At 41.5% G+C, this 25,440-nt stretch overlaps 1 protein-coding gene across 2 annotated transcripts in view; it reads right to left on the bottom strand.

Annotated features, from left to right (window-relative positions):
- SULT4A1 (sulfotransferase family 4A member 1) overlaps window positions 1–22,061 on the bottom strand; it is a 30,837-nt gene extending 8,776 nt beyond the window's left edge. For both annotated transcript variants that reach the window (XR_010883187.1, XM_067289849.1), the window contains exons 1-4: window positions 21,876–22,061; window positions 4,286–4,416; window positions 2,801–2,881; window positions 2,565–2,691 (exon numbers count right to left, since the gene is read on the bottom strand). Coding sequence is in view for 1 of the 2 variants with exons in the window: in XM_067289849.1 (XP_067145950.1) it covers window positions 2,565–2,691; window positions 2,801–2,881; window positions 4,286–4,416; window positions 21,876–22,044 (508 nt within the window). In the remaining variant the exon portion in view is untranslated. The remainder of the gene's footprint in view (window positions 1–2,564; window positions 2,692–2,800; window positions 2,882–4,285; window positions 4,417–21,875) is intronic.
- Between the last annotated feature and the right edge of the window lie 3,379 nt (window positions 22,062–25,440).

The following is a 25,440-nucleotide window of genomic DNA, read 5'->3' as shown; positions in this document are numbered from 1 at the left end:
GTTATCAATTATCTCAGTTACGGTACAGATACAGTACTATACAGTAGTATCTCTAGTATAAGTACAGTAAATCTGGGCTACAACCAGATATCCATGGTGGGTGTTGACTGCCCCTGCAACCATAGGGTGATGTGATGGGGCACTCCCCATGTATTACAAGTTGTGAGCAGGCCCAAGGTGCAGGGTTGCCAGTGATGAAAAGCTTATGCCTCCTATCTGCTGTGCACCACCAGCAGCTTTGACCTCAGTTCCCCACATCTGCTGTGTGGGGTTTGGGACTTAAAGATAAGCGGAGGTGCTGCCTGGGGAGGACCTGTGCCCCTAGCACTGTGGAAGCAGTGGTTACTGGAAGTCCTAACACTACCCTTATAACTTTTCCTCCTTTATTTTCCACTTGTCTGATAAAGTCAACATTTGCCCTGATTTCAATCAATTTGTGTGGGTCTAGCACAGGTCAGCACTGTTTTTTATAATTTAAGGAATATCTTTTGCTGTCAGTATTACCAGAAAGACAACCCAAGGTGAAATACATTCTGAATGTTCATTTGTTATCAGTGATGAGTTGCCTCAAAGTATTTCAGATAATCAAAGCAGGAGCTAAGCAAGTATGGCAAACAGTTTTTCACATTCTTCCTCAATATGTTTTGCCACCAAATAATATTTTTTCAGCAAAGCAGCTAACAAAAATGTTAAAGTGTTAATTTTTTTAATTTTGTATTTTGAAGCCACCTTTTTCCCTGGAAAAAGACTGTTTTATTTTGGTAAATGGCACACTCTCATTACACAAAGAGGTCAGTTTTCATAGGAAAAGTCATATTTTGTAGGTCATTTTTAAGTCAGCTGACTCGTTTTCAATTTTTATCAAGGTATGTGAAAAACTCCATTTTTGTTTTTTCTGTTCCATATGCTCCTAAAGAAAATCATGGAAGAAGCTTCACACTGGTCAAGCAAAAAAAAATGTTCCCAGCTGCTCTTAATGGTAGAGGGCAAGAATCCATAGAAGATTGCATTAGCAGAGTTTACTTACATTTTACTTGAGAAACTCCCTTAAGCTTTAGAGGATAATGCCAAAGAATTAGCATATTCAAGACTAATCCCCTGCCCATCCAACTGTATACTTTCAAACAACAGAGCTAACATGCAATGAATTTGTTTCAAGATGACCAGGTTTGAGGAGGGATAAAGAGAGTGGGATTGTGTCATTTGGGCTCAGTGCTTCTCCCTCCAGCACTACTTTGACTTCTTAAGCAGGTTTTCTGCTCCTTGCATTGCTTCCATGAGATGCAAATGTTTAGCTAAATGATAAATTTATTGCATTATAAAACACTCCATTTGTACAATTATGGACACACAGAACATGCTGTAATGTTTTATTGACTCTGGGAGGTTGTGATAAATCAGCTACCTGCTACAAGATGAAGATATCAATAACTCATGGTACACTTACATGAGGGAGGAAAGAACCTTCCTCCCAACTTAGAAGGCCTTCTAATGTGTCTTTCTTGTCTCTACTCTTGAAGTCCCTGCTTTGGGGCTTCGGACAAGTTTCCCATTCTCAGGGAATGCAACAGAAAGAGCTGATGGTGGGCTGGAAAGGAGGGAGAGCATTTACCCTTTCTGCACACACTTGCAGAAGAAAATAGCAAGGGTTTATAAAGACTGTTAATTAACCACCACTGGCTGGCTTTTACTTTTTTTTTTCCCCTTCAGTATTACACAGTTCCTTTAGCATCAGTTTCTCCAAATTCCAGGTTGAAGGAAAGTTTGCTGCACAGGATCTAGAGGAGATCCTGGTCTCAGAGCAGAGAACAAGGCTTCTGGTGAATTCTTAGTATCACATTAAGGTATCATAGAGAAGATTTTTTAGAGAAACAGAAGGCAGTAAAAAAACTGGTAATAAACTTTTTCTCTTGCTGGCTAGAAAGTATGGCAATCCATTGGCAAAAGGCTGGGTGAGCAGCTGATGAGTTGTTGTAATGCAAGTTGTTGTACTCTCACTATAATGGTGTATTTTCAGAAGGCTACAGTCTACAAGTTTGCCCAACTGCCTACTCACAGGGGCTGACAGCAACTTACTGATGCAGTCCAGATCAGTCTCATGTGAGCTAGAGATTTTTGTGCATTAACGAGTATCTTGCTAGGGACAAATCTTGAGTTTTAGGATGAAATAAAAACATTAAAAGACTTGCCACACAAAATGCCCTGAGGAACGGAATGACTCCAGGGAAGTGGCTAAGCACAATGAGCTCTCATGGAAATCAACAGGTTCTGACAACACTCAGTACTTTCCACACGGTACCTGGTATCTTGCAAACTGAACTTTGAAAGTAGACCAGAGTTTTTCTTGAATGAAGTGGAACACCACTGAGCCCATGGGGTCAAATATTGTAAGGCAATTATTTACAAGGTATGGCCACAGTTTGCATGGACAAATCTAAATACTTGTAGCCCTGCATTTGTAGTGATCTCCTTGCTGTAGATGGAAAACAAAAATGCACTTTTATCCAGTTCATTTCTGCACTTGCAGAGGGAATGCAGCCTGTGCAAAGAGAACAGTTTCTTACACTTATCATTCATAAACCTTCTGCAGAACTCCTGAAACGTTCCTCTGTAGCTCATGGTCCTTAGGGAGCGGTGAAACTGGTAATAAGACACCACCAGGTCTTTGGGGTTGCGAGCCATGTATATTACCTATGAAAGGGGGGAAAACCATCTTATTGAAAGAGTTTTTTCCCCTGTTTCCCACCGCACTTAAACACCTGCTGCTGGTACAGTTAATCAAATGTGAATTCATTTTTACCTTAGAATTGCCATTATGGAGGTCTGAAGGCAAAAAACGATATGGTAGGTGGCTTTTTATGAGGCGAGGAGATGTCAGTTCCTAAAATAAAACAAAAAGAGAAACATTTCTTATTGAGCATTAGGTGTTTGGCATGTCCTGAGTTCTCCTGAACCATCACACTTAAAGTCCTTTACTGTACTGTGTCACATTCACAAATTCACTTCTTAAACTAATAGGGGTCTGGGACTAGGAATTTGGTCAGGGAGTTGCATCTGTTTCTTAAATATCAAAAGGAATGCGAATGTGCAAAAATTGGTGTTTTTCAAACTGCTTCCATTTGTAAGAAAATTCTTAGTATCAGATTAACTTTGTTCCCAGTGATGCTCCCACTGAAATTTTCTGAAAAACCTCAGAAGCTCTGAATGTACAGAGATTCAGAAAACCCTATACTATATTTCTTCACTTTAAAATGTTAATCTTGCAATTTATTTTATCCTCAGATTTAGGCCAAACAATCCAAAGGTTCATCTGAGTAAGTATGCAAACACTTTTCACACAGAGTATTTTTCTATCGTAATCTTTGAGACAATAATTGTCTTATGACACAAATCATCTTCCAGTAGTTAAAACTGTATAAATTGATACTGGATCAAGTTGCTAGCACATCATATAGATAACAATGTGTAACCTCAAACTAAGCCCATTCACTATGCCACCATTTATTTGCATTAAAGTAACACTGAGGGTCTCATTGCACTAGGCCTCACATAGATGAAAAAGAGAAGCAATCTTTGAGCCCCAAATACTCTCAGCCCAAGGTAGGCTGATGCTACTGCTGGTGGTGACTGGAACCACTTTAGATCTATCCATGCTAGCCTTAGCTAGCTCAGTTCTATAAACATTGTAGATGTTTTAGGATGGAGCCCAGTATTTTGCCTAATCATTCCAAGATATGTTTGTATCAAAAGTAGCTACAGCAAAGACAGGATCACAGTTATATGCCATGTCACTAGTCTCTCTGTGAATAGTGTGGAAGTAATTTCACGTAGCATATTCCAAACTCCTCAAACTACACTAGAGTCTGTAGATCCACAGATCCTGGGTCTATAAGGATCTGAATCTGTAAATCCAGAGAGTAGTGGGTCTATAGATTTCTGTATCTGAAGTTCCTCTTTTGCAAATTCAGGGAAGGGATAAAATCAAATCTGTCTCATTTGGGCGTCTTCTACTTACATAAGCAAGGGAGATTCAGGACTCTTGCTACAGAAATATGTTGCCAAGGCATTTAGGACATCAAGAAACATGTTTTAAAACATAATAAAGTACAATAAAGCTTAATAAAAGCAATTTCAAAGTAACCTAATAATACCCTGAATCATTCCAACAAACTGAGCAAGTCCAGTGATGAAAAGGACAAGGACACAGGATGAGATGCAGTGACAAATACGGAGCCTAGGAAAAAGATACCCAAATGCTGAAAGACTTCTTTGAAATAAATTGTACCTTGATGATGTCCAGACCAGGCTGAGGGTACTCTAGGACTGGAAGTTGTTCATCTATATTCATTAGTCCAATCTCATCTGGATCAGCTCCCTGACTCACTAGATATACCACTTCCTGTAGCAAGCCTGTGCCTGCATAAACCAAACAATGAAAGAGAACAGATTGTATTATAGTCCTTATCTAAACAGAAGCATATGAAGGGAGACCCAGACATAGAAATAATGACAACTTTCATGCCTGAGAGTCTGCTGTGAACTAAGTTCGTAACTACTGTGTTTACTGTAGTATGTCGGTTCCTTTTGCTTTATTTTAAACATGCTAAGATCTCCTTTCATTCAAAATATCCAAGACTTTTCTTTGGTAACACTTTAACTATAAACATGTTTCTGTTTCCCAAGCCTTTCCTCTATGAATTGGAAAGCATTTTGCATACACTGAATCTCTCACTATGAATGCCAGTTAGGTAAATGTTGCTATTTCCATTTTAGAAATAAAAAAAGCAAATCAGAGATCATCCAAGTTCACAAAATACATTAGTGGCAATACTGGGAAACTGACACCATCTCCTCTATTCTCAATTGCAGGCAATTCTACTGCTATGTAATGATTTGAGAATCTATTTATACTTCCATTTTATGGATTGGATAAACCGCTGAATACATCAATGCATAGCAAGTCACTCATAAGCTTAAGAGGCCGCAGGTATGTCTCTCTGTCCAGTTTGAAGAAATTTACAAAGCAACCAATAGATATTTCAGCCTTAATGACTCTTCTTTGGAAAATTAATAGATATTCCAAAAGGAAGTCTGAACAGGGGAATTATTTCAACTGACCTTACCTTCAGGCAGGTAGGAGGGGAGGGTAGGAAACCCTCAAAACAGGCAAACAAAGTTCAGAGGCTTATGAAGAGAAGGGCACTGGCTTTTGGTGAGGTGGAGGGACAGAATGAGGGAAGGTCAAAATGAGCTAACAGGGAAAGGACCCCATGGCTGAAATGACAAATCATGTGGGGATGGGAAATCCTGGATGGAACCATGATGGACTGACCAAATTTTTAAGAATTGTGAGCGGTAAGGAAAATGACACAGGGATTTCTCTCTCTCTTGCATTACCTACAGTAACAAGCAATTGTTTCAAAACTCTTTATAAAGGCCATGCCTGTCTGCTTCAACAACCCCATGTTCTTGGAAAGACTAGCTGCAAATTCAGAGATCATGCCTTTTGGTCCTGTTGTAACTTGAAAATCGGTCCGCAGTTAATTCACGTTAATTAGCAAGTAGCACTTAAGGCACATTTTGTACACATTCTTGCATGTTGTTCCAACATAAAATTGGTGTATCATTATTTAGAACTTTTTAAATCTGAGCTAAGAAGAGAAAAGAAATCTGTTGTACTTTAGAGGCTAGTTAGTGGGAATATAGTCTGGACACAGTGTAAAAGAACGTACGTCTCTGAGAATTGCTTTAGAGAATAAAATTCCTGTTTCCTTACCAATGGATGGGTGGGTAAATGAAAAGGGCTTGAAAAAAAACCTTCTACATTATCATCACCCACAGAGACAGCTGTCACAGACTTAATACAAACCGGCCCTTGAGGCTGTTCACTCTGCATTTTAAAGTCCAAGCATGTATTTTATACATTAAAATTAACATACATATAGTACCAGTTGGGATCAGTCCTTGTGACTCTATGAGCACAACCCTTGTTCTCATTAAAAATTTATTCTGACAGGAGACATTGGGGTTCTCTGTAATTTATTTCTGTATTTCCAATTTTGCTTGCAAAGAAAAATGCTATTACAGCAAACTTATTCCATGAAAGGAAAAGGAATAACTGTGTGGGGATAAACATCGACACACAGTCTTTTCTTGCTCAGCTACTCTCCAGGCAAAAAGAAACCATCTTCATTGTGCCTCTATGAATACAGGAGGGATGCTGGGTTGAGGTAGCACTGGGCTGAAACATCACCAGTGCAGCGTGTCCTCACAGTCACCAGATAACTAAGGAGTGAGAGCCAGGCAGTGCAGCCTCCATGGCCTTACTGAATTCAGACCCTAGGCCATGCACTTAGCTTTGCATGTTGGCTAGCAGATCCATGGAGCACTGCAGAGATAGGAGATGACAGAGGAGGTGGCCTGTGATCCATGTAGTGTGTAGAAGGCACGGGGAAGCAGGGTTCTGATTCAGAAGGAAGTGGGCCTTTAGAAGCTCAAAGGACTTCATTGTTTTTATCTAAATATGCTTCCATCAGAAAAACAAAAATCTTGATCAAGTGCAGCTTCTTTAGAACAGTGCTTTAAACCTTTGAACCTCGGTGCTAATTATTAGCATGCACATATGTATATACACACACACACAAATTACACATAATCCAGCGTTCCATCTTATCCCAATTCATACAGCAAACAGTATTTCTATGATATGTGTTTTATAAAGGGAAAGACTGCAAACTGACAGTTTAAACTTCTGGTTTCCAGGCAGCCAGAAGGCTAGAATTTCTCCTCCCTACACATGCGTGAGGACCACTGATCCTGAATTTTCCCACTCATGAACTTTTCAGTTTTGTCGCCCAGTGTATAGGGCCAATTTTCTTCTACATTAGCACTCAGTTACTCCACTCAGGATTTTCAGGGTCTTGATGCGAGTGGGATTCCCTTTTGAGGGAACTCTGATTTTTTTACTTGTCATCCTTAATCAATTACAATTTATCCCCCCCTACCCCTAGAAACCTCATTTAAAAACAGTCATCAACCTGATTTTCTTTGTGTTTTACAGCCCCCTTCCCCAGGGTTATGTGGTTAAAAAGAAAAAACAGATAAAGCCTTTATATATAATGAAATACATATAACCTCCTTACATCTCTATTAGTAGTAAAAACAACTGAAATCTAAATTACAGATATAAAAAAGGCTGAACGTGCTTTCGGTTCAGAAATGATGGCTTAACACAGCAATCCAAATATCAGACTTGCATGCCAGGGCAGGTCCCTGAGAACATCAGCTGGTGGGAAAGACAAACAAATTGGGGATACTTTATATACACATGTGATGAGAGGCCCAAGCCTAGACTGGGGTTAGGAGAGTTTATTAAATTAGCTACTGTGTGAGGTAAATGTGAGTCTTTTGGTGTGGCCCCTGATTCTGCATCTCGGAACAAAGCATAGCAAAACTGACCATTTGAACCAAGTGGCTTAAAATGATGTCTGCAGAGATGTGTGAGAACCACCATTTTATGGAGGGATGCTAGAGTAAATTGCTGAAACTGAGATTTTTAAAGGAAATATGAAAACTGGGTGTCAGAGTTGAATTTAATCCCCTTTGATAATTCCAATCTAGCACAAAACTTGGCCCTAACCAAACATCACATTTTGCATCTCTTATATTTTCCAACATCTTTGCCCCATGTTTCTGAAAGTGTGTGCATGTACGTGCATCCCTCACTGGGGATGGTATAGAAAGAGTAAACAGTCAAAAAAAAAGAAAAACAGGATTAAGCTGTCAGTCTTTAGGCATGAGGCACCAGATGCAATATTTGTAAGTACCCAGCAATCCACCCTTCCTTCTTCCAGCCACTGCTGACTGCAGATCCACATTTCATCCTGGAGGAAGACTGCTGGCCCTGCTAGATCCAAGGTCATATGCCAAAACAGATGTGGAATTTGTTTAGGTCTATCCAAATCCAATTAAAAGGAAGCCAGTCAGGATCTGGAGAACTTCAGTGCACTTTATCTGAGAAATGCTCTTCCCTGACAGGCTCATTTGTTATGTCAATATAATGCTTCAGGAGAAAATAAAGTGTTCCAATTTATCACAGAACATCTGGAAAGAGATGGGATGGGAAACAGTAGTGATAAGCCACTGCCAGAACTGGTAGGTTTTTAGGAGAGTCTTTTAAATGATCTCTGAACCTACAATTCCATGCTGCATAAGAGCATGTGCAAACAAAGCCCAGTCAGAGCAGTCTGAAAGTGAACTGATTGGGCTGCACTGTCCTTTTCAGTGATACCTAATGATGTACAGAAATCAGGACTCGTTGAGAACCCTTCCAGCCCACACTCAGCCCTACAGAAGCCCCTGTGATGAACAAGAACTCTTCATTTGTGCCCTTTTTCATAGCCAATATCTCAGCAACACTAGCAAAGCTAGTTCATGGCCATACAGCCTCTGCTTATCAGTAGATGTAACTGCTCCAAGGGCAAACAGACAGCATAGCAAGACAGCCAATAATATTTCCAAATGCCTCACTGTTATTCCTTTTTATTTATTTATTACTTTTAACATCAAATTTAGTCTTTTTAGGAGAACTATTCTTTTGTGCAGCTGCCTTCTGGCTCCTCTTACCACTTTCTGACCATTGGCACGCTTTCCTATGCAACCATTAAGTATCACAGATTTGTTCAAGGTGAAGTGGCAGCTATAAAGCAGGGTGCTTCCTGCAAAACTTTCCTTCTCTCCACTGTTTCTAATGCAGTTTATTTCAAGAGTTTCTCCCCTCCATATCAGCTAACATGGGACAAACCAGCAGCTCAAGGGTGCGAGGGTCTTTGATATATTCCTTTTACTCACCCCCTTGTTTGGAAAGTCATCTGGAAAAACATAATAAAGGAATGCTAATGTTAGTATTAAAAATTTTCTAGCACTCTCAATTAGTTGCACCTTATTTGATCTACCAGCGCTTGATTGAGTTTCAGCTAATACAATGCAATGGACCCATTATGACTCATAATTTTTTTTATAGCATTGGTAGATATAAGTGCTCATTAAAAATAAGGGCTGCTAGAGCTGTTATAGATTGGCTTAGCAAGTGCTGTAAAGCAATTCCCCATATAGTTCTCCTAATTGCCTACAAACGCCTTCCTCTTTCACCAATTTCAGTGTGTATTTGCAGGTGAGTACGACGGTTTCATCTTAAGCCTACAATAGTGGAGGAAAAATTAGATTTTCCACTGAAGAAAAAAAATCCCAAACCTTAAAAATATTTCTTCTTCAGTTCCATATGTTCTGTTTCTCTTACACCTTGGAATTCCAAAAGGCTTAAGAATAAAGACCTTTATTGTTATCAATGAGGTTTTTAATAATAAAGATAAGGCATACACCTTGACAGCATATTTCCCAATTCTTCTGTTACGATGTTCCTAGGTGAAACTTATGATTCAGAATAAAGGCTAAATTGTGTTATCTTTCCAATATTGAGTGCCCAATTAAATACATAACGGAGGGCCTGATTTTCAGAAAGGGCCGAGTACTCATCCTCTGAAATTTATGCCCCTTTTAAGTGGCCTAAACGCCCCTAAAATCAATAGTCACTTGCCAAGGAAGTCTATGGGACATGAAGAAACTGAATCCAGATCTTCTGAAACTTATGGCAACAGCATAAATAAGACCAGATTTAAAAGAAGAGTTAACTGCATGATTTCTGACAACATTCAGTAAGCAGTGTCTCGGCTTCTTGGACTTATTAATCAGTTTATTTTTCATTTTCATAGAATTATTGTTACTATATGTAACATCGTATTCTAAAGCAGTGTTTTAACAAGCTGGTTACAAAACAGTGCTATTTTCAGCTAACGTATTGGTTCTATTTTTAAAAAATGGCCTGAATGCTAATTCTCCTTTATGCTAGAATGCTAACTACTCCGTAGAGAATAGAATGGAAAGTGCAGAACTAGCCACAGTGCATTTCAGACAAGGCACGGACCGCAAAGGCTTTCACCACTTTCACACAGCAAGGCAGACAATGCAGTATGTCTCTCACAGAACACCAACACAAGCAGCTCAGAGAAAAAGGCCTACTGGGACTTTTGTGCATGCTGGATCCCAAAGCTAGAGCAATACTAGTAAATAAAACACACCAGGGCCTGTTCTCTGGCCCTGAGGACATGGAACACAGCAGAACCCACATCCCCTGAGACAAATTCCCCAGACAAGACAGCCTCCTCCATGCAGCTTCTTGGGAACAGTCCCTGGCTCTGGCTATCTCCCACTCTGTGCTGGGAAGCGCACTGGCAGGGAGAGAGCTGAACCGCACAGACCACAGCTGTGTCAGGGAATGTGCTAACAGTAAAACAGCACAGATGATGGCCTGCCACTGCATGAGCTTCTCTGTCTTAGTTAAGTTTATCAGTGCAGATATGGTGGTATAGATATCCAGATTGTCTACTTTGCTTAGTTTAGACTTTGGAAAACCAGCAAAAAGGAAAAATAGTCTGAGTCACTTGCTCCCTTAACATTGAATCTAACCCATAGCTATGCCAATCTGCCCCAGCAGGCAGAGATCCACAAGGCAAAGGCCTCTTGCTGAGGACAGCAAAAGCAAAAAGGGTTTCTCTTCTATCCCTCTTAAGTCACAACATCCTCATAGCCACTGGCTCTGCAGCAAGAACCAGGTAAATAATACTAATAGCACAAAGAACTGTGAGCCAGGTCCCCAGATTGCTCAAAATCTAGGGATTAAAAATAACTACATACCAGTGTGTTTTTATTTGCCTTCAGATTGATGAGTAAGGATTTGTTTTCAAGCTTGTTTCCACATCCATGGCCTTATCGTATCTAGGTCTCCCAGATTTTGTTACATGTCCTTCATTGATAGAATAGGTTGGTATCTAATATTCAAAGGGGAAAGTATCTCACTCATGGATGTTCTCTTTAAGCTTTAGCTGGGCTGGTAAAATATGTGCCTGTCTATGGATGCTCATCACATCTGCACCAGATGTAATCACCAGTGGAACAGTTTGTGTGAAGTTGCCTCAATTCACTTAAGACTAAGTCAGCCAAATTAGCTTAAGGAGTTTATATTTTTGGCATAAACTCACCTGGCAAATTTTACCTCAGGCAAATTAAAAAGTCTTCACACAAAATGCTCTGTGGGCAGTTCTGTAAGAACAGTGACAAATAGCAGGTAAAGGGCACTAACAACTTGCACCAGTGCAGATGCTTTTAAAGAGGACATCTACTAGTACTCTTAGATTATTTCTTTCAGTTTCCGCTCTCCAAACGAAACGTTCTCCCACAGCATAAGAGAGCACAACACCTATCATGTTAAAACAAACAAACAAAAAAATGTATAACAAATACCTGATGTCAGGAATATGAAAACAGTAGATAAATGAATTAAAGCTCCAAGCTTGTTTGCTACCTCACCAACTCTCTGATGGACAGAATCACATCCCTTTTTACTTTTCCCACACTTGTTCAAAGTTGACCCCATCTAAAGTCTACCCAGTACATTCAGCTGTTACCTTCTCTTCCCGAGCTTTTCTATTTCATGGACAACCTCACGACCCAAATCAGAGACACCACCCCACCATAACAATAATGTGAGCATGCAGGATCATGCAGTCGCACAAAAGGGCAGGCAAACTGGACAGTAATTTATGGACAAAAGAATGCTTTTATTAGCCAGTATATGCTACAGGGCAGAATCTGTCTCAAACCTCTGAAAATTATCTGGCAAAGTTGGGCCATAAGCATAAAATAATAATAGTAATTCCTCACAGCAGATGCATCAAAGGTGATAATACCAGATTTTCAAACCTCACCTCCTCACTGGAACATACATAGGAAGGTACATGCCTTTACTCCAGCTAATATCATTTGTATCCTGCCCCCCTGCTTCCTCTGGAAGTCCCATTCCCATAGTCTTTCAGAGCCTATACCAAAAATATGCCCAAATTGTATCGTACTACCCCAGCAGGAGCTGAACTTCATCTCCAACACTATCTAAGCCCTCCCACTGTGCCTAATTCCCTTCCATTTTCATACAGGTGACAACACTGTACCAAGGATAACAATACAGAAAAGAACTCTGCCATAATGACAAGTCATTATTTTTTAAAATCACCCTCCAGGACTTCACTGTGTTAAAGAGAAGTGCTTAGTTATCTTCAGCACCACTGATTTCTAGAACTGCCTGCCTGCCTTTCTGGGTTTTGTTGTACAGAGTTGTAATATGGTCTGTGGCTAACTGCAGAGCCTTGTAATGAGCTCTGTTGATTGAAATAGCATCAGAAGGCAAGAGACAGTAGAGTGTCCATATTAGAAACCTGTGCTGAGGCAGTTCTCCTAGCCTTTGCTATGAACCTGCTCCTCTGCCCATATGCTAGGCATATTTGGGAAGATACCTGTCACTTCTGAAAGTGCCTTGCTTGACATTCAGACTTGTGTAGTGATCCAAAATAGAATTCTATGCCCCAGTTTCAATCCCTGGCAAGAAAATTGTTAGGCAAAACCTGCCTACACATTAATGTGTGTTTGCATATATCTGGTGGTTAAATTGCAAGGCAGCACACTGATACTATCACGTGAGAACGCTGCAGGTAAGAGTCACACGTGCAAAAAATGGAAAAGAAGCATATTTGTGTTTTGGAAGTTCAAGAAACATTGTTTACCTTCTGTGCATGCAACTGCATAGCCTCTTTAGTCAGCTACTAGTTGTCTATGATCAGGGAGTAAACCATTTTGTCTCAAACAGAATCCCCCTCAAGTTATGGCTATCCATCATAATAGCTGCTCTATGCAATATCAGCCTTTGCAAGGTACCTATGCCCTCACTCATGTTTAGCACACTATCATTTCACCTCTGTCTGCTGAATTGCAATTTTAGGCAAGCTACAAATATTTCTGTTGTTGCTTTTCAAAATTAGAAATGGAAACAGATCCAGTTGGGAGTATGAAAGAGGATCGGCAAATCTATATCACCGTGGGTTTTCTCAGAATTGCAGCAAAATCCTTGATGAGAGTACACTATTCCTAATAGAAAGCACTGGTGATTCAATAGCAGCGCTGACATTGATCGTTATTAATGTGCACCTCAGCTATATATGCATACAGCAATCCAATTTTAGCAATGCCTTTAGCTGTTTTGTGCTACTCTGGCAGCCTTGATCAACAGTAAACAGGCTTTTAACTGTATGGTTAGCCTAGGTTTATGGTCAACCAGGTTTATGGTCAAGCAGGACACTTGCATCAACAGGACACTGCAAAGCAGCCAATGTACTGACAAACCTGCACTGCTTCATGCATAGCCACTGTGTATCTACTGAACATGATTCTCATCTCACTGGCTTCACTCTTTCCTCATTTTGTTGGCTTAGACGAATTTATTACTCATGTACTTGGATGCAGTGAAGGGCTAATTCAGCACTATTGTCTACATCCCATATGGTGATCTAATTTCATTATACAATGTCCAGAACTTGCAGCCTTATGAAGGATGATGGCCTTCACATCTTCCACTACAAATGGTGGGTGTTTAAGAGGACATGAAATCAGATCCCATTTTTTAAATTTTAGATGGATTTTGGCATTAGTGAGAAAAATCTCTCCTCAGCTGTTTCTCCAGTGCTCTTCCTTTTCCTTTTTTCATCCCTCTCTATCATAGCTACTGCCTCAGGCTTACCTAGCTAAACCTCCTTTACACAGTTTCAGCCCTTGCTATGCTTCCTTCCTGACATTCCTCAGTACCCTGTCACTCCCCTCACAGCAGGCTTCCCCAGCCTGCAGACCTATTTGGCTGAAATGTTTAATAATTGAATGTTTCCTCTGCTAGCTGTCTTGTCTGCACACATACAGCAAAACACTTCACTGCTACTGAATCTGCAGGTTACAAGATTAATACATGACATAAATTGATTTAATTTGTTTTGTGGGAGTCCGTAAAGGACTTTGGTATACAGAACCATAAGTATTTCAGCTCTCATGCCACATCCCTCTGGATTCTCCAAAGTGTTACAGAAAATTTGAACAGGGTCAAAGTAATGAGATCTTGCAGGCTTTATGTTTTCAGCCCTTTGTTGGTTGCTCCCACTGAGTGGAGAAAAAAAAAAAAACCTTTCCTACATACTAGTATTACTACTTGCTCTGCTTTAATACCTAGATGCTTAATTCAAATTCAGAGCCACAATTTGCTAAGTTTCTCTGCAAAAATATAAATGGCAGCTGACATCTTCTGGCCCAGAGGATTTCTTGTCTTCATAAATAAAACACAAAAATGCTAGTAGAGATGAAACACATCCACATGACTCCAACAGAAAATGGAGACAAAGAGATTAAATGACTTATCCAAGGTCAAGGACTCTCTAGCCAAGAGGTCAAATCATATGTCCAGTGCCCCAAGGCTAGCATCCCTTCTGAAGCAACTTATATGGGACAACAAAGAGGGCAGTTTTTTGATAGATTGTATGAATCCCCACTGAAGTAAAAAGGAGAAAAGTCTTCTTTTAATAAAAGATTGCATAATGAGAATGAAGAATGGCATGTGCTTCATCTAATTTAAGTACAATGTTCAAGCATTTTGCTTCCTTTCATTAATATCTTCTGTATGAAAGATGAACATTAACATGAAACAAGAGCAACTGGCTGTTGGGTTAGGGATGATTTATGGCATTTTCTAATTCTTTAGTCTTTGAGGTCATTATTGTCTAATCCAGTCAATACTGATTTTGCATATATCCAGGAAATACCTTTTAAACAGGGTAAAACCTTTTTTCCTTTTTTTCCTGAGCCTGCTTTCAAAAGCAACTCACTTGAGTTTCATACTACTTCAGAGTAGAAAAGCAATTTTGCTACATTTGCAAGAGACCCAACGAAACCCACCAAGTAACTGGAGAATTCTTCCTCTTCTGTACCATTTGTTCTCTGTCTCTAGTAACATCTCTTCACTGGTTTGATAAAAGGCTCAAAAGAGAGACACTGCTAGCTAGATAACAAAAACAAGTATTCTTTATCTACAGATTTTCCCTTCTCCACCATTATTTCCTGCTTGAGGCACATATGGACCTATTCAGTTCCACTCACTCCGAAATCAGTCAAACACATGAGTGGCAAACTTCCCACAGTCTTCAATTACTTATTATTTGATGTTTTAATTTATCATTTCTTCACCTTGCAATAATATTTAAGACTCCAAGTCAATACCAGACTGCCTTTTGAGCTACACATAAATAAAACAAAAGATAGTCCCATCTCAAAAGGGCTTTCAAATCACAGGATCGCAAAGGCCCTGACCCACAAACACTTGTGTACAAGCATTACTTTCTGCAGCAGAGTGGTCCTGTTGACTCAATGGAGTGACTTAAAAGAGCAGAGATATTTACTCTTCTGACTTCTGGAAGGAATATGACATTGGTCACCAAAAACCAAGAGCATGAAAATGGATTCAAATTTGAACCCCGCAAATCAATACCTAAAATGACAGCTCACAAAACACATTTCCATCACCCAGTTTGCTGTTCCATTGTTCTTTGCCTAAGAAGTCCATTCTTTTTGGCCAGATGGTATGAGAACTGATGTACATTCATACTGCATCAAAGTCATGTGATATCAGGGCTTTATAAATTACTTAAGATGGAGAAACTGAATGAAGGTAAATGCTACCATTCTGATTTCTAAGCCATTAACTATCACATTCATCCACATTCATGAAACTAACAGAAGCGTGGTATCTTTCCAGATATATATATTTCCATGGGTCAATACAGCTTCACAAAGCAGAGGGCAAAGGAAAAGAATACCAACTGCATTTTGTGTACAAAAATCTCTTGATTTTATGCCAGTCTCATGATTTCTTGGGGCATGCCTCTAGGTCAGTGACACCTGAATTCACTTTTTAAATGAAACCTGGTTAAACTCAAGGCAACAATATCCTGCAAAGAGAACAGGCCTTTATAAATCCCAGGTGACAGTAGAATCTGGCTATTTGGCAAGAGGAGAAACTGTTATTACAAAATAATACCAATAAAACCTCTTGGGCAGGGGTGAGGGGGTTCCATATGGGAATTCTGGAAATTAAGGCCAATCAGCCAATTTAACACACCAATGTCCATGCAGATACTCTCATTGCCCGAGAGGCTTAGCTACTATGTGAGGCCACCTCAGTCTTGCCATTCCAGGATAAACCACTGCAGCCCACAGCTGACTCACAGCACTGTGTCTGACAGTTCCCAGGCTAGAAACTTCCCCAGCTTGGGCACATCCCTGGGCAGCCTTTCAGCCTGATTCTCCTCTCAGTTATGTCTGCACAAATCAGGACTGACTGTCAGCAGTGTTGGATCCGTGTAAATCTGGGCAAGTGGGAAGAGAATCAGATTCCCTGTGCTTAGGTTTATTAGTCTCTCACATCACGCAGAGGCTACTGGCAAGTGTTAACCAGTTAGGAAGCAAGCCAAGGCACAGAGAAAGTACAACTTACCAAGCAGCGGCTGGGAACGCTTATGGGTGGGTAAGAGAGGAAAGAGATGCCGTGACTCCCCAACATAATCACTGTAGCTCTGTGCAGACCTTTATCGCCCACTGATTGCTATGGTGGATAACTGTGGTAACTGCAGATGATATGTAAGCTGGTGAGTTAGATGTCTACTGACTGCAAGACACCGCTGCAAGCATAGTTCATATGTAGCCATGTACTATTAAGTCAAGCAGTAATACTCTTAATATTGAATAATAAGGATATTATTGTGCAATACAATAATCCTCTAAGACCTCAACCAGAAACCAACCTTGCTGAATAAGCGTAACATCCCTGCCAAAAGATTTTATAATCTGAGGAAAAAACACAAAGGGTGGGATTGCACAAGACAAACAAAGCAAGATTTCCACACAAGGCATAGTCATTTGGTATATTTTCTTTAAAGCGTATTTCTTAAATCAAGGCCATTTCACTGATATGTTTTTATAAGATGATCCCGCAACTGAGACTGATAAGAAGGTGAAGGGAAGAAACAAGAGGCCAGAGTTAAGAAATTCTTAAACCAATTTCACAGCCAAAGAAAGTACATGAACCTACATCCTCAGCAGTTCAAGCATCCTTTTGCCTGAAATATAATAGCTTCTGATAGCTAAGTCTGATTCAGAGAATATTCTAGATGATAAGCAGAAACCTGTTGATTTTTAGTGGCAAATCACACAAATGAGAAAAGCGAGGTTTACATTGAATCCCCTATTTTTGATTTACAGCCTAGCAGCTTCTTCCACTGCTATAACTGTCAATGGATTAAAGAACTGTATCCCCTATAGCAGAAGAAAAATCAGATCAAAGAACTGTATCTCCTATAACAGAAGAAAAATCACAAGGCATGGAAAAAAAAAAAAGGGATTATAGTACGAGGGAAACGGGCCATGGGGAAAGGTAGTCAGAGCCCTGGCATGTGAAAGAGAAAGGGGAGAGAAAACCGTAAACACAACTCCTCCCATCAGTCAGGGAAAGGCTTGGGGGACACCAGGGTCCCAGCAAGAGGCAGATGTTGGATTCAGGAGTGTTGGAAACAGCAGAGGATAGGAGAAGGGTATGCATGCACTGGAAGAGGCATGCACAACAGGAGGACGCAGAAAACCCACAACATGTGCAGTGCACTTTGTCAACAGATACAATAAAAAGCATGACCTTCTTCTCTATGTATAGAACCTTTTAGGTAAATAAAATGATGGACAACTAACTCAAGTGAATTTTCTTTGGCTGATTTCATACAATACCAGAGGTAAGGATTGAGAAAGAATATGAAAGAGGAAAGTCCAGTGAACATACCCATCCTTGAATGGATCCGCAAATTCATTGTTGGCACTTATTTAAGCCAAAGGCCCAAAGTCAGCTATCATATTTCCTAGAAGCTCATGGACAGTTACAGAAATCCAATGCTGGAGAAAAAATTCAAAATGCTGTAAAAAAGGACCTCCGGACAGTAAAAAGGCATACACAGCACTTCAATTTGACATCAGACAACAGGTCAGAAGAGCAAGTGTTCTCATGAACTGACTGGACTTAAAGCTGGTGTTTCCCCAACACCAACGTTTTCCCACACAGAACTTCCGAAAATTATTTGGCAAAAAAAAAAAAAAAAAAAAGTGGGACAGACAACTTTATTATCCATGTAAATAGCTTACTTTCTGAAATCACCAGTTTTGAAAAATGCATTATTGTGGGCTTTGATCCAAGAATGCAAAATGCACATTTGTTCTGACAGACACAAGAAGAGCAACAATTAAGAAAGCTATTGTACATCAGTAATGAGTAAAGCAAATGGATGGATCATGTACAGTCAGGGGTTAGCATCAGAAGACACAGCAAAATACCTAAGTGAACTCGGAGTCAATACTATACTTCATTGGTTTAATTCCACTGAAATCATTAACATTAACAGAAGAACAATCTATCTCTTGGCACAGTGACTGGGGAAATACCATGAAAGAATTTGTTTATTCATTAATTCTGGAGTCTATAGAGAAGAATTTGAATTTCCAAGTAGGGTACAAAAAAGCCCACAGTAACTAGAGGGTTCCAGGAAAGTTTTGACAAACTGTACAATGGGTTTCCTGTGGCACACTGCATCCTAATCTCATCTGTGAAGCAATCTTGTGTGTTCCATTTATTTAATGCTATACAGAATGGTACTCCATGTTACATTTGCAACTACTGTAAATCTCAGTGGATCCTGTTCATCTTGTCCATTCTATGCTACAAATAGAGCTACATGAGAGATGAAACTTTTGACTTTGTTTCTTTAGTAGAGCAGAAGCACACCTGATTTTACAGTACGTAGCATGACAAAAAGGTTTTCTAATATATACTTACATATAAACATATATGCACTCCCACATATTTACATATATTTGTTTAAATGAGTCTGTTTTAGGCACAAGCTTCCCCTAGTGCAGCAGTTCCCAAAAGTTGTTATCATTGATTGGACACAGGTGTTAGGATTAATTAAAGATATAAAGAGTATCATTATTTAGGCATCCATCAGCGGAAATCACATTAAAGCAGAGTCATTTTCCATTAGGCTTATTACATTACTCCCAGTAAAGCCACTGGTGCATTCAATTTTCTGCCATTATTGGACCAGCTCTTCCTTGGGTCATTCCCAATTCACCAATATCTGTAACTATTTCCAAGCATTATCTCCATCTCACGTCTTCAAAATGGCGTATGTACTTCTTCAGTCACTAGGAATACTGTACCAGCCCTGACCCCCAGGAAACATGGGCCTATAAGCCATTTGTGTATTTTCTTCACCAGATAAATCAACAGATGGTCAACAGCTACTGATGGAGCCTTCTGTTATTAGATTGCAGCATAGGGCTCAGTAACAGCTAGAAGCTCTGGCCTCTCACATCTAGCAGAAGGGCTTGTTTGTATATTTTTCCACAATTTGAGCAGATGGAGAGCTGGTGAAACACTGAACAAAACTGATTTTTGAGAAAACAACAAAAAAAGTTTTCCCTTGAAACTATTTGAAAATGATGTATTTTTCTTTTTTCATAATTTCTACTGTCAAAAATATTCTTGAAAATTTTCTTGTAATTTCATCCCAATGTTTTGTTCAAAGATTTCAAAAAAAATTTTGAGATTTCAAAGGTCCTTTACTCTCCCCAAATTTCATTTTGTGTGCAAAATACCTTTTGTAAGCCTACTTTATGATTACAGCAACTTTATGAAAATTCTGAATAGCTCCAGTTAACAGCAAAATCTTTATCAATGCTACTGAAAGACAGAAGGATGTAGCTGTAGTTAAGGTAATGGAGAAGAGCTTGGAGTTCTGGATTCAATTTCTGGCTTTACTGTGGACCTCCTGCATGACCTTGGCTAATCAATGGGAACCACATTTGGGCTGCCTAATTTCCACTGGCATTCCTGTCCCAAATCAACAGAGCCTTTGACAATTGATTCAGAAGCCCTAAATAAGGCACCGAACTGTAAGCCACGTAGGGTCAGCCAACAAAACAAGTTACAAGGGTCTCTAGAATTTAGGCCACCTAAATGTGGTCTTGCAGAGGTTGTTAGTGTGTTCTAGAGCCTGTTCCCATGAAGGGAATGAGAGATTCCTCAGATCTGTCCTAAATACCCTCTTTCTTGGCAAGTAAAACACATTGGTACTTATTGTGGTCCTGAGGCTCATCTACAGCTCATCTACACAGCACTGAACCTTCAGTTTTGGTGTCTCAGTTCTCAGTCTTAGGTTTCACATTGCCTGATAGTAAACCCTCATGGAGTAAGCTATGCCACTAACTCTGTAAATGGACAGTGCCTTGTCACTGATCTCAGCTGGGGCCCTGAGAGACCTAGTATAGTGCTGCTGCATTCATAAGATAATAGCAAATTAAATAGGACTATGCAAGCTGGCTTTCTATGGCTGATTGTATAGCCATGGCAACTAAGTTATTGACAGCTGACAGACTGCATAGTTATTGTGCCGGGCCAATAACCTTGGAAACCAAGGTTAGCTTAAATAACCTTAACCTTGGAAACCAAGGTTAGCTGAGGATATTTAATGATCTGCCAATATGAAGTCGGGGTGCTATACTAACACGAGTGTTGTAAACACAGATTTGCAACACTGAAATCTTAATAAGCTGAAATAATTAAATTGTGATCTTTCAGCTTCCTGCACGCTATAAATCTTTAAGAAGACAGTTTAAAAGAGCAATAAAGATGTAGCTGGCTGGTCTGAATCCTAGCATTTTGAGGGTCATCCATCTGTCTACATACTGTCCCTATTCTCTAATGTATGCATCTATCAAGCACTAGCCAGTCTAACTGCATCATTAGTAATGAAATATTAAAAAACACTGTAGAAATATTTTAAACTCCTTGAGAAATAAGACAGTAGGCATTGCATTGTGGGAGAAGTGTATAATTTTGTGTTATCGCACCAAGAAAAACTAGAAAGGCATTAGCCATACATACAATAAACAATGAAATGATAAGAGCTAGTCAGTAACCTATGATACTGAAACATCATTTTACAAGGGTACCGAGAGAACAAACATATGCCATCTCTGTACAATGGACTTTGAATTTTCTGGAAAGAGATCATCTTATTGCCAGGAAAAAAGTCACTCAGAATGTGCTTAAAGAGAAAAAAAGAGTCTGTCCATCCCTGTTTGCTTCTGGTTTTACCAGGTGGGTTACAAAGCTACCATATTGTCTGTCTCTTTGCAGACAGCACTATATCCATGTTAATTCAGTTTGAACATTTCGCTTGGAAACAGAGAGGATAAGAAATCAAGAAATATGATATTAAAAGCACGGATACCCAGGTGGTATAGAACAGCCAGGCGATGCGTTTACTGAGGAGAGAAACACAGTGCTAGCGGGAGACGCTGCTGGTGCTGAAGGCGAGCGGCCGGATGCGCTTGGAACACATGCTGCCCCAGAAGGACCCGCTTGGCCGCCGCGGGGGCGCACCACAGGCCGCGGCGGAGCACACGGCAAACCTGCGTGTCACAGCCGAAACCCCTACGCATGCATGCCGCGTGCGTCCCCACCTCTGCAGACCCCCCTCGCCTCGAGCACCGTCGCTACCGCGGAGCAGGTCAGCTGAAGGCAGCGGGGGCACCGCGGACGGGCGACGTGCCGCCTCTGGCCTCCGCTGCCCCGCCTCGGGAGGGCAAGGGCAAGGCTCCCCTCCTCGCGGGGCGCCAGCTGCACCCGGCCGCCGCCGCCGGCCACCCCCGCTCCGCGGCGGCGAACTTTTCCCCCTGCGCAGCGGCCCGGGGGCGGTAGCAGAGGCCTCTCCCCGCCGCCGCCGCCCAACGGCCGCCGCCGCGGGGGAGGAGGGGGGGAAGGGAGGAGGCGACCCCCTCCCAGCCCGCCCGCCTACCTGACTTGGGGTAGGTGACAATCCAGACGTCGCTGTCCCTCACCGGGAAATTGGCGATCTCCTCCATCTTCCCCCTGCAGAAGGGCGGCAGCCGCACCCCATTGTACTCGAAGTACTTGCTCTCAAACTCCCCCGGCGTGCTGGGGGTCTCGGCCTCGCTCTCCGCCATCCTCTGCCCTGCTGCTGCCGCTGCTGCCGCCGCCGCGGGCGGGGGGGGGCGGGAGGTGCGTGGGGCCCCGGGCGCTCCGGCGGGCAAGCGGCGGCGGCGGCGTGCGCGGTAGCCCCGGCAGCCCCTGCCCCTGGCACGCCCCACGCACGCACGGGGAGGGGACGGGAGGGGGCGCGGGGGCGGCGGGGCCCGGCCGGCCGGCGGCGCATGGGCCCCGCGCGCGGTGATGTCATGCGCGGCAGCCGCAGCGCGCGGCGCCAACGGCCGCTAATGGCCGCTAACCGCCCGCCCTTTTCTTCCCTCTGTCCTCCTCCTCCTCCGCGGGCAGGACGTCTCTCACACTCACATACACACGTGCTTTCCACGCTGGGTCCCGAGGGGCCAGGGGTGAAGGATGGAGGGAGGACTTGCACACTCCGCTTTAGCCTCACAGCTGAGCGCGTGGCACACGGCCTTGCGATGGCGCGGGCCTACTCCGTGCTGGTGCCGAGGCCTTGGCTGGAGGAGCACGGACAGCGGGCCATGGAGGCGGGCAGACGTGGGGCAGCACACTGGCAGTCGGGTGCGCAGGGGATCCATCCCCCCTCCTTGCACCGAGCCCCATGCCAAGCGCGCTGTGTTGGGAGGCACACACCGCTTTTTTCATCCACAGACCCTAAAAAGAAACAGCGCCATGGTTGGCTTTTACTGTTCAGGTTTAATGCCATCCCTGCTAGGGCATAATAAACCCTTCATCCTGGTGCCCTCCTCACGATCCATGGGATGCCTCCTCTCTGTATCTGGTAGGGTTAAGAAATTTCATAGCAGCACAGGGGCATTTTGCGGATGGCTCAGGCCTGAGCGCCCAGACCCTGCCTGAGCAGATACAGCTGTGCCCAGCATGTCCCCAAACAGTTCTGAGCTGCTCACTGGACTGACTAGATTGGCCTCAGATCTGACTTACTACCTTGCTTTGTCTGATGGCTATTGGAGAGCAAACAGAACCTGTTCCTATCAGCAACCCTGCTTGGGTGCTGTGGGTGCTGTTTGGCAAGGGCACAGCCCTGCCTGCGTTGTGGTCACCCTTGGCTCCCAGCTCATCCTTTCCTGTAGAGCAGCCGTGCTCCTGCTGCTCCTGGTAGTTAGTTCAACAAGGCCTGGAGGACTAGGCTGGAGCTTGAATAGCACTCCTGGCTGGGCCCACAGGCAGAGGATGCAGGGGAGGTAAGGCCTACTGGTGCCTCACAGGAAGGCGTAAAAGGCATAAAAGGGGTCTAACCTCCCTTAAGATCTACCTGTAGTGAAGCATATTGGGGTAGTTTGGTCTAACATGAATGGAAAGTCATCAATAATTCAACAAAGTTAAACCTCTGTTAATTTCTGGAAGGTCAATGAAGAGTTTTGGTTTTGCTAGCTTTTATTAGCTTGTAATGATTCTTTACTGTGTGTTTTGTTGTGTATACTTCTGTAATGATATTAAAGTATAACAAATTCTTTGAAAGCTTCATATACAAAAAATGAAAAAGAAATGAAAAATAATAAGTATAAAGTAGCAGCAAAGTGTGTGTGTGTGTGCTAGAGAAGGGGGATTGCAATGACAGGGAAATAGGTACCTCTAAATATCAGTAAATGGTAGCTAATTTCAATTTAATATACTGAACTGTGAACATCAACCATCTGGAAGTTGTGTGTCCTGTCCAGTTGTCAACTCTACAGGAACAACCTCTGGGAAAGCAACAGTGAGGACCGTTGAGGTCAGTAGCTACTTTCAGCCTTTACACTTCAATCTACCAGCATGCATAAATCAATGCCCTTACTGTGGTTTGTTTATATTTGTTCTTACCACTAATAAACTCCAGACACTCAAACTATAATTAGAGCCAGTAAGAAGAGTTCACCAAAAACTTCTATCAAAAATACTGTTTCATGGAGTGAAGGTGGCTTGCAGGAATGTGTCAGTCTCAAAAGATATTTAAAGAGAACACAATTCACCCTTGAGTAAGTGATTGGCTAACAAGATTTGCCCAAGAAACTGATAAGTTCAAGTCCATGTGATACTAATTTTAGATTTGAGCCTACGTCTTTCAGATTCTGAAATTAGAATTAGCTCTTGACATCTGAAGCAATTTTTCCAACTTTATACATACTATAGATGTATGTATGTTATACCAAGTGGGCTAACAAGAATAACAAACTCTATATTTCAAGAGAATGTTGTAAACTTGCAATCAACTAGAATTCTGGGACTGGCACCTCTTGTTCTCTTTCCTGTAATGTTTCAAGATGTCTGAGTCCCTGGCACCATCTCCCCACCCCCGCACCCAGCATCAAAAAGACAAAATAAAATAAAAAACAGATTTTAAAACTAATTTCCATTGGAAAACAGAACCGTAGGTTTCCTAGCCAACCTTAGAGGCAAAACATTTTTATTACAATGCTCTTTTTTATGATTAAAAACATAAAGTAGTAATAAATGACATAAAAGTCCAACCAAATAGACAACGGCTTGAATTCTAGTCTCTGTTACATTTACTTACTTTAATTTCATTTTTGGAACTGCTAACTTAGCCCTCAGGCATGCGTATGGTGTTTGTTCAATATAGCAAGTGGAGGGATCTGATAACAGAAAACCTCTGATTCTGTTTTCCTTTTGAAGTTAATAGGAATTGTACAAGTATATCTCAGGGTAGAATTCAGCTTATGTAGAGTAAAAAGCCAGATAGACATTATTACAAGGGACATAGCAACAATTAGAGCTGTCTCTTTAGCAATGAATGCTTTCACTTAACCTTTTCAAATTTCACATTTCAAATGGAAGAGCAATTGGAGCCCAATGTGGCTGTGAAACCAGGTGTCCTGGATTAACTACACTTGGAAAGATCAGCCCTGTATCAGCAGCTGTTGCTGTATCAGGTACAGTAAGACCTAATATAGGCATATTAGACCTATAGTACCTAAATTGCATAGCTGATATATGCCTGTGGATATTAAACATACCGGATTTACTGCACATGTACAGATCACTTGTTCAGTGCTACTCAGACCTGACATATTTGAGACGCATCAGATTCACTGGGAATTTGAAGACAGTGGAACTACAAAATGCATGAAGGCCATTTGTTTAGGACTTCCCTGACAAATGACCGCAGTCGGTAGTTCACAAAGTAAGGCAAAAGATTACTCACAAGCAGGGTAATCTAAAACAAAACTAGTGAAGCTGGTAGACCTACATTCAGTCACTCAAGAGTATACATACATGACCTGAGTATTAAAGCTAACTAAAAAATCAAAGATGGTAAAATGGGATGAACCATGATGGAATATTTCACTTAGCCTCAAACTGGTGAGAAGTTGTGGAGGGAGACAGAATATGTAATCCACAAAGTCCTTTCTGATAGATTGCTTTTTCTGTGTCTT

This window comes from Apteryx mantelli, chromosome 1 (assembly GCF_036417845.1).
Source record: "Apteryx mantelli isolate bAptMan1 chromosome 1, bAptMan1.hap1, whole genome shotgun sequence".
In the NCBI taxonomy this organism is placed as follows: domain Eukaryota; kingdom Metazoa; phylum Chordata; class Aves; order Apterygiformes; family Apterygidae; genus Apteryx; species Apteryx mantelli.
The sequence above is the reverse complement of the archived record's forward strand: the minus strand, read 5'-3'. Positions and strand labels throughout refer to the sequence as shown.